This window comes from Hermetia illucens, chromosome 1 (assembly GCF_905115235.1).
Source record: "Hermetia illucens chromosome 1, iHerIll2.2.curated.20191125, whole genome shotgun sequence".
In the NCBI taxonomy this organism is placed as follows: domain Eukaryota; kingdom Metazoa; phylum Arthropoda; class Insecta; order Diptera; family Stratiomyidae; genus Hermetia; species Hermetia illucens.
In genome coordinates this window covers 40,329,905-40,339,186 of record NC_051849.1, presented here as the reverse complement: position 1 = coordinate 40,339,186, position 9,282 = coordinate 40,329,905, and the positions used below count along the sequence as shown (strand labels likewise).

At 42.8% G+C, this 9,282-nt stretch overlaps 1 protein-coding gene across 1 annotated transcript; it reads left to right on the top strand.

The window, feature by feature from the left end:
- Nucleotides 1-569: 569 nt before the first annotated feature.
- On the top strand, nt 570-9,282 carry LOC119646344 (vesicle-associated membrane protein-associated protein B/C-like). The gene is made up of 7 exons (XM_038046778.1): nt 570-820; nt 7,994-8,146; nt 8,212-8,315; nt 8,373-8,463; nt 8,528-8,583; nt 8,639-8,737; nt 8,817-9,282. The coding sequence occupies exons 1-7, from the start codon at nt 763-765 to the stop codon at nt 9,000-9,002; spliced, it is 747 nt and encodes a 248-aa protein (XP_037902706.1). The 5' UTR covers nt 570-762; the 3' UTR covers nt 9,003-9,282.

Here is a 9,282-nt window from a genome sequence, read left to right as displayed (position 1 = left end):
ATTGGTTTCGGTTTTCACTGGAGCATAACGTGCTCCACTTGGAAAAGGCTAATCAGGGAGTAATCATTTAAAACGACAGACCCCAACATTCCACATCTTGAGTTCCAACTGCTTCTAATTTTGTTCTATATTCAACCTACCCGACAAAAACGGAATTTTGAGAATAAAAAAAATCTGAACTTTGGTTTCGTTGCAACGCCCATGATGTGCCTCTCAAGTGTCTGCCAAAAGTCGACATCCTGGGGTGTGTATGTGTTGGAACTCCTTCCTCGAAGGGCGACAGTTGTGAAGGCTTTAATTATTTTTCCATCCTGTCGTCCAGTCGATAATGCAGTGTTTGAATGACGGTTACTGAACAAATCTTTTGCAAGTTTGAAACTAACATCGCAGCCTCCCCATGAATTTGAACTCTCAATGTTCATCAGAATCTTCTGAAGTCCATGCTTCGACAGAAACAATCAAAGATAACATTAATTTTTGTAAATTTCTCTCCACCAAACTATTTTACCCGATTACCTCATCAACTTTCAAACTGACCAGGTCGCTTGCACACCCTACGACGGTTCCCATTAGTTCTCATCTCGTGCGCCAGAAGTGACGCATGCGTATTGTTGTTTGCCAAAATCGTGGTAATTTCTGTGTGTGCTAATAATAATTGGGAAAAAGTGGTGATTTCGGGGCAATATTGGTTACTGTGACGAACGTATCTGTCGTTAATTGAGGTTACACTTTGCATTCTTAGCGCTAGTTCAATCAGTTACAATGGAAAAGAAAGCGCAACTGTTAATCATTGAGCCTCAAACTGAACTGAAATTTCGAGGTATGTAAATTTTCGTGAATCCATACAAAATCTTGTGCATAGCAAATGACGACGATGATGATATCAAAATGCCCAGTGCGAGTGCCTGCGGTTTTGTGTGGAGGAAAAATTTCAAGTCATAAAAGCGAGTTATCGGGTCGATTCGTTTGGAGATTTTCAACGATGGGAGCAAAGTGCACATTTGGTTTGGCGTTTGCGTTGGTGGGAATTATCCCGAGCCCTCCAGCACCTGCACGGAATGAGTGTCGCAGGCCGTAATCCTCGGGCCTGGCCTTTTTCAAAGGTGGAAGGTCGGCCGATCGATTGTGCTGTCAGATGAGCTGGTTTAGCTGCACCGATTGAGCCCGACTTGCCTTGCACACGCAGATTTCTGTTGGATAATAACAAAGTTTCGTGCAAGGGATGAATCAGCGAAATGAGTATGTGGTGCGGCAAAAGGCGGTGCAGGTGGGCCCCCAGCAAACGAGGACATGACTCGCAGCGGAAGATTATGTTTGTGTAGGCCATCGTCACAGGAGCGGCGATCGATAACGCTCTGATAGTTTCCTTCGAAATTGGAGCACTGGCGACGTGTGTGGGCATCGTGCGTGATAATTGTGGACATTAGCCTACATGGTCGGAGGTTGAAGGCGATTAGGTGATTTCTCGAGTCATTGTGGAATGCGAGCTATTAGGGATGGGGTCGGGAGTCATTCCGACAGAATGGAAGTCATCTGAGTTTTGGCACCGGACTTCCAACCCCGGACAGCTCCGGTTCAGTCGTAATTAAAAATAGATTGCACCCGACCTACATTAGGGTGAGATTTTAAAAATCGCAGCCGACGAAAGTTGGACAGGGTCGACCGGTTGGCACCAATACGCGATTTTGTTTTGGTCAATTAACTTCGACCAGCAACTGGTAGTTTGGGAACAATGCGATGTCAGTAAACCGCAAAGATAAGAAAAATCTGATTTTGATTGGTTGCTGAACATTGGTGGCCGGTTCAAAGCGAGGTCAATACGCACTGAAGCGTAACGGCTGAAAACACCAAATCTCCCATGGCTAGATGGTGGCAAATTAACTAGAGTGTTGCAGACGATCGATGAAAACACTGTAAGCGGTATACGACAGCAAGCGCAAGCGGTACCATAAATATCGTGAGGGTGTTTTCACCACACCTATCTCTAATGTTTTCAGCCGGCTAGTGGGAAAGCATCGAGGATTGCAGAAACACCACGCCTTTTTCTGTTAGAATCTAACTAAGCTATGAAGCTGTACAAAAAGAATGTTTTCTTCAGATTGATATACAGCACTTGGTGGATCAGCAACCAAAACGCTGTAGGATAGTACGAAACTATTGGGTTGTGGAAAAAGAAATGTCGTATTTGTGGTCGAAATTTGACGTTTTGTCCGCAAATTTGTTGCCATTTAGAAGGTAACTTCATTATTCCCAACTTATAAACCCCCCCCCCCCCCCCCCCCCCTCATTTGCAAAAAACTCAGACAGCCAGTTTTCGCAATCTTCTTTTGAGGCCAACTTAATAGAACCAAGAGCGTTTTGCATGGACCGGAAGAGATGGTAATCACTTGGTGTTAGGTCCGGACTATGCGTTGGGTGCGATAGGACATGCCATCCGAGCTCCCGTAGCCTCTGGCGGGTCATCAAAGAAGTGTAAGGCCGAGCGTGGTCCTGGTGGAACACAACACCATTCCTATTGACCAATTCGGGGTGCTTCTGGTCAATCGCCTGCTTCAAACGGTCGAGTTGCTCACAAAAGAGGACCGAATTGAGGGTCCAGGCATAGTTGAACAGCTGATTCCCTTCCAATCCCACCAAACACACAGCAAAATCTTCCTGGCCGTCAATCCGGGCTTGGCAATGGTTTAGACCGGTTCGCCGCGCTTCGGCTACGATCTTTTTCACTTGAGGTTGTCGTACGTGATCCACTTTTCATCACCAGTCACCATCCGCTCAAAAAAGGGTTGAATTCGTTCCGTTTCAGCAGTGCATCGCAGGCGTTGATTCGGTCCAAGAGATTTTTTTACGTGAACTTGGCACCCAAACATCCAGCTTTTCTCGGAATCCAATCTTCTGCAAATTGTTCCAAACGGTTTTATGATCTATATCCAGTTCCTAGCCAATCGAGCGAATGCTCACATGCCGGTTTACTTGGATGATTTCGACGAGTTTATCGGTTTCTACGACGATTCGCCCACCAGTACGGGGTGTGTCTTCGAAATCCACTACACCAGAACGAAATGGATCGAACCAACGCTGTGCTGTGCGAATCGTTACAGTTTCAGGTTCATAAACTTCACAAATTTTTTCGGCCGCCTTCGTTGCATTTTTACCTCTCAGATAGTATAAACGTAAAATATGATGAATTTCTTGCTTGGTGGACTCCATTTTTGACGCGCTATAACTTGAGACTGAAACCTACGATTACAACACTGTCAAAGAGAGACTTGTAGCACAGATTGTGGGCTTCAAATCGCGGCATAGTATGACCCGATGCGATAAGTACAACACAAGATATGTTTTAAGTGTCGCCATCTATTGACAAAATACGGCATTTCTTTTTTCCCAACCCAATATATTGAAATGGCTAAGTTCTCTTACCAATCAGACTGTTGCATGTTCTCCACGTTTGAAGAACTCGCAGCAACAATATCAATGTTCTATTGCTTTTCTCAGCTTCACTTATTAGTTTTCCTCTCTGCTCGAATGTATTACTTCCAGAGGTAATAGTTGGAAAGGTTTTTCGTTGATATCTGCTCAAAGTATTCCCAACATCTGCTGTCTGTCAGTAGGCAAATTTAGCAAAAGGGTAAGCTATTAATTGCCTCGAAGAACATACCCGAAGAGTGTCTTGGCGTCTCACCAAACTCGAACCTTTTTTGTTTTTTTTTTATATATATGAAAATATTTCGTAACAGGACAATTTTATTTGTGCATTTCTCGACCAAGAAAATGCCTTCAATGTCGTTACAAAAAATAATCTGTCGTTTAACAAGCCTCGGGAAAAATGCTATGAAGTTCACCTCAGTCGACACGGCAGGGCGGACCCCGATCATGTAGAGATATCAGTAGGCTTCTTGATGTATGGACGGCATGAGGACGCAAGCAAACTAGTGCGATTAATCCAGATAAATCTATGTTTACACGCTAAATACAGGTGGGGTATCTGTTTTTAGCGAGAAATTCTACTAGACTACGAACGACGTAAAAACGGCTATACACATCCCTTTGGTGGTAGCTCACGCAATCGATATTGTGTCATTTTATAGTGGAAACAGTCAAATGCAAATCGACTATATTCTCGTAATATGACGCCGTTTTTTTCGTTTTCACTGATAGCAAAGTCCTTACCTACAAAATCATTGCACCTCAATATCAGTCATTGATTGCTGTCCTCCGAATCACGCCACCGTTGAAGCAACTTGCCCGCCGCAAATTAAGGATAGGATTTCGTGAGAAAAGAATCAATTTAACTCACGCGACTGCTTCCCATTACGAATATTGAAAAAATAAATTTCTTGTCAATAAAGCGCTGGGAAATTGACAAATTTAAAACAATGGCAAGAAAATAGAGCAATCGCTGTTATCCGAATGATCCATTGTAAAGGCTTTTATGATAAATTGGACACTCGGGACGGCGAGAGAGATCGGCATCATCAACATCTTGGCTTGCCTCAATAGGAACCGAAATGACTCGACGAGGTTCACCAATTTGATATCCATAACAGTTTAACTGGCAAGCTTTCCTACGTCATCGCTCCATCTAAGGCAGCGTCTACCACGGCTTCTTTTCTACCACAGGCATTGTCCCTATAGAGTGTCCGGGCTGGATCATTCTTACACAAACGGGTTAAATTTCATCGTTATTTAGATCATGGAATCGTCTTCCTCCTGTAGGAGACCAAAAACCCTTCAACTTGTAATTTTTTCTAGTTAAGAATCAAAGTCTCCGAGGAATACTTAAGGATTGGCAAAATAATTGTTTTGTACAGTAAGAGCTTTGACCCAATGATGAGACGTTTCGAGTGGAATAGTTTTGCAAGCGAATTTTGCCGTTATAGCTATTATCGATTGTGATTTTCGACCCTAGATTTGAGAACTCTTATATCTTTATTGTTCTCAGATGACTAGTACTAGTCTTCGTGTTTAGTGCTGACGTTGGCACCATGTATTTTGTGTTGTTTGTACATCTTCGAGTATTTTTCCCATTATGTCAATATCGTCACCATACGCTAGCAGCTGGGTGGACGTGTAAAGGATAGTGGTCCTGGCATTTATATCAGGGTTGCGGAAAGCTTCCTCTAATACTATGTTAAAATAGTTTTGTTTTAGACTGCTGTTGATGGTGGAAGGCCTCCAGAACGAACCTGCTTATTTTATCCGGTCTCGCACTTTGGTCAGCCCAGTTAGTCTAATTCATTTTGTCGGGATACCGAATTCCCCCTTTTACACTGGCTATGTTATGATAGGCATCCTGAAAGTTGATAAAAAAGGCGCCACTGATGACCATATTCCAACAACACAAGATCCGCCGAATCAATGTTTTATATATCATGAACTTTATTTTCTTGTGTACATTTTTACCTATTAAATTTGGCAGTATGAGGTAGAATGTTTTGGCAAATTGATAAGAATGCCAACCGGGAAGCAAAGAAAGCAGTCGCTGTCACCCGAGCGAACCATTACAAGAAATCTTTACGATAAACTGGACACTTGGGATGGCGATAGAGATCTGTATCGACTTGCTAAAAGCCGTAAAAAAACGTACACAGAATATCGAACACTTCTGTCGCGTTAATGACAAGAATGGTACTTTGCTTACCAACCGTCGAGCCGCAACGGATAGATGGCGAGAATACTTCGAGCAAATTTCAACTGAAGAATTTGCTAATCCTCCACTTTCACAATCATTGCCGACATTTGGACCTGTCAGCGCAACTGGTGCTCAGAGGTGGCGGTAAGGAAGACGGGGCGGCAACCCTGTCGGCCAAACCAGAACCAAGTGGCCGAGGAGAACCTCCGTAGTGGTGGCACCGGGAGACGCTGTACTCACTTTGGCTTTCCTGCCGTGATGCAGTAGGCGAATGCTCCAAAGGCCTAATCAGGGCGATCAGAACCGAATCTGCACGGGGACTCATCTGAAGTGGCAAAATGGTCACGAAACCTTACCAGGGGTATACTGGCACTTTGGGAACAGGGGTAGCTCCTGAATGAATTCCCGTTGTATGTAGGTACAGCTCGGTTATTTGCGGTAGGCCCCCTAGTGGGGGTTTTATGAGGGTTGTGGTTATGCTCAAGCGGAAAGAGACCTTCGGGTCTCGGCGTTTCAACACGGGTGCCGCACTCCTTAGTTCGGTAGAGATTTAGGTATGTCTTGCATCCGCCAGTATGAATGCTAAGCCATGCACTTGGTATAGACTGGTGTCGTTGTTGCTTGTCTCAGCGGGGCTCTGATTGTGGTCACAAAATCAATCCGTGTCTTAAGAAGACCGTGGGATTAAGTCGCAAGACAGGTCCTCACGTTAAACCCTCAAGGACTTAACTGTCAGCGCAACTGAAGTCGAGGAGGCAATGAAACGAATGAAATTAGGAAAAGCCACAGGACCTGGCGACATCGCATCTGAGCTCTGGAAAGCGAAGAGCTGGGACCCAACACTGTGGCTCAGTGAATTCTTTAATCGGGTTATTCAGGAAGGAAGAACACCATCTGACTCGCAAGAAAGTACCACAGTTCCAATATGGGTAAAGAAAGGTAGTCCATCAGAAATCACCGTCCGATCCGGTTACTTTCCGATTCCATGAAGATTTTTGAACGCATTCTTGGCAACCGTATTCGTCAAATCGTTGAAATAACCGTGAATCAATCCGGATTTGTCAAAAACTGCGGAACTACTGACAATACACGCTGCGCGGTTACTCATGAAGCAATCTCGCCCTCTTTACATTATATTTCTGGATCTAGAGTAAGTGTTTGACCGTGTGCCACACAAACTACAACAACAGTGCCAGAAGAAGTCGTGGCTCTACCACGATCCGGAAAGTAAAGTCCGAAGTGTGGCGGGTGTATCAAAACCGCTTCGCATCTCTATTGGTGTTCTTGGTGATCGACGTGAGTGTTGGCCGACTATGAAAGATAATGAACGGCGTCTTGCGGTAATGGGGATGAAGATGTTGCGATGGACTAGTGGCGTGACACCGTTTGATCACATCCGAAATGAGGATATCCGCGATGGTTATGGGATTGCACCGACCTTGGAAAAATTGAGTAAAGTCGATGGTAAACGACCAAAAGGCCGGCCGAAACATCGTTGGCTTGATACGTTGCACGGGGATTTAAAAGCCTCGAGATTGCATCCAGATCAGGCATTTGATAAAATAAAATGGCGAAACCGATCACGACGGGCCAACCCCACTTGTGAACGGGACAAAGGCTGAAGAAAAAGAAGAAGGTAGAATGTTTTGTTGAGAAGCATGGTCCAGCTGTTGTTGTTTTCCGTATACTTCGTTGTCAATTGTTACAATCGCACACAAAATTGTCGACTTGTTTGACGTTGTAATTATTTAGTGTCACATTTGGTCTGTTTGAGGTCTTTCTTCTAGTTTGCATCATGATTTTGGTTTTCTCTTCGTTAATTTTTTAGCTCTTCCTGCATTATTTTGTCAACCTTGACCAGGGCGTCCTTTGCATTGTCCTTCGATCGTGCCAGGATATTTAAACAACCCATATAGACTACTATCTGGGGTGATTTGAACGGTTGCGTATCATTCAGATCCTAGTTTCGCTAGAACAACAAATTTTTATAAATGGGGGAAATGATATTTTGCACCAATCTTCCGGCGTAGCGTCAGACCGAGTAGAGTTTAGGAGCTCATGAAGCTTGGTCGCCATCCCCATACTTCTTGCTTTTAACTGCTACTCCTATTATCTGCCATTCAGGATAGATATCTTCGTCTGACACGATAGTGACCGCTGTCGCAATTGCACCGTGGTACAATCATATGTCGTGCAAGTTATTTGCAGTTCGTTTCTAAATGTGATGATCAATCTGGTCTTGTTCCATCTGATAAGATCCACGTTCTTCTATGGATATTAAAGATAAAAGTATTATATATTTATCTTCAACTAAAATCTTGGTCGGAATACTTTACATTTTCTCCAAAATTCAATTTTCAGGTCCTTTCACTAAACCAGTGACTACTCACATGAGGTTAACTAACCCAACCGAACATACAATTTTATTTAAAATCAAAACCACAGCTCCAAGAAAATATTGTGTTCGTCCGAATTTCGGTTCATTGTCGCCTGATGATTCGACAGAAATTGCAAGTAAGCCTCCCGAAACCTTTTATTCCATAAACATCATGCACTAACCTTGGTTAATTTTCTTACAGTTACACTTCAAGCATTTGTCTTTGATCCAAATGAAAAAAACAAACATAAATTCATGGTGCAAAGTTTAGTTGTTCCAGATGGTGTGACAAATTTTGACAAATTGGTAAGCGTTTGTTTGACTCTATAGATATGAAGTTGTTGAGAAAGTGTTTCTTCGTAGTGGAAAGAAGTCCAACTGGAAGAACTGATGGATTCAAAGTTAAGATGTGTGTTTGAAGCCCCTGTAGAACTGCCATCAGGAGAAGCAACAGGTAAATAAGGCCGAACGAAAACTTTCCAGCTTTGCTAAATTAATTCTGTTCCTTTTTGTTGCAGGATCTCCTGAAGATGCTATCAAAGACGCTACTAATAACGGTGGAGGTGACGATAAGGTACTAGCTCATATCTATCTTTCCGTTAGAAGCCTAATGATTATATCCATTGCAGCCTTCGAACATTCCTGACGATTATCAACGAGCCATAGAGGAGGTGAAGCAATTGCGAGTAGAAGAAAGTGCATTGAGACATGAAAATCTTCAACTGAAAGTAAGTTAGGTTGTTGGAAGGTTGTTTGAACAACCCAATTGTCCTTTACATTCCCTTTTTAACCATCTGCACCTCGCAGGAGCAACTACTAAAACTACGAATGAATATGGAAGCCGCTCAAGAACAGCAACAAACTATTGGATCGAATTTGCAAAATCTCTACACACCGCCTACACTACGTCAACAACAGATTCCAATTTCATATATAGCACTTGGTGTCGTGATGGTATTTTTGGGACTATTATGTGGAAAATATTTACTGTGAATCATAACAAGTATTATATATATATTAACAAATGAAAAGCTGAAGCATTAAAATAAAAAGAGCTAATAATTGCTACTCAGTTTAACATTAAAGATTGTAAAATGTAAAAGTTGAATGCATTTTTTTCGATTTCTACCAGAAGAACTAAGTAAAGTCGCGGCGAGAGCAACGAGAGTGGGTGTTAGTCATATCAGATTTTAATTGATTTTTTCATGTGTTAGCATAGTCTAAGTATATATAATTGTTTGTTTTTTTGCGGGAAATAAACTCTTCGATTGGA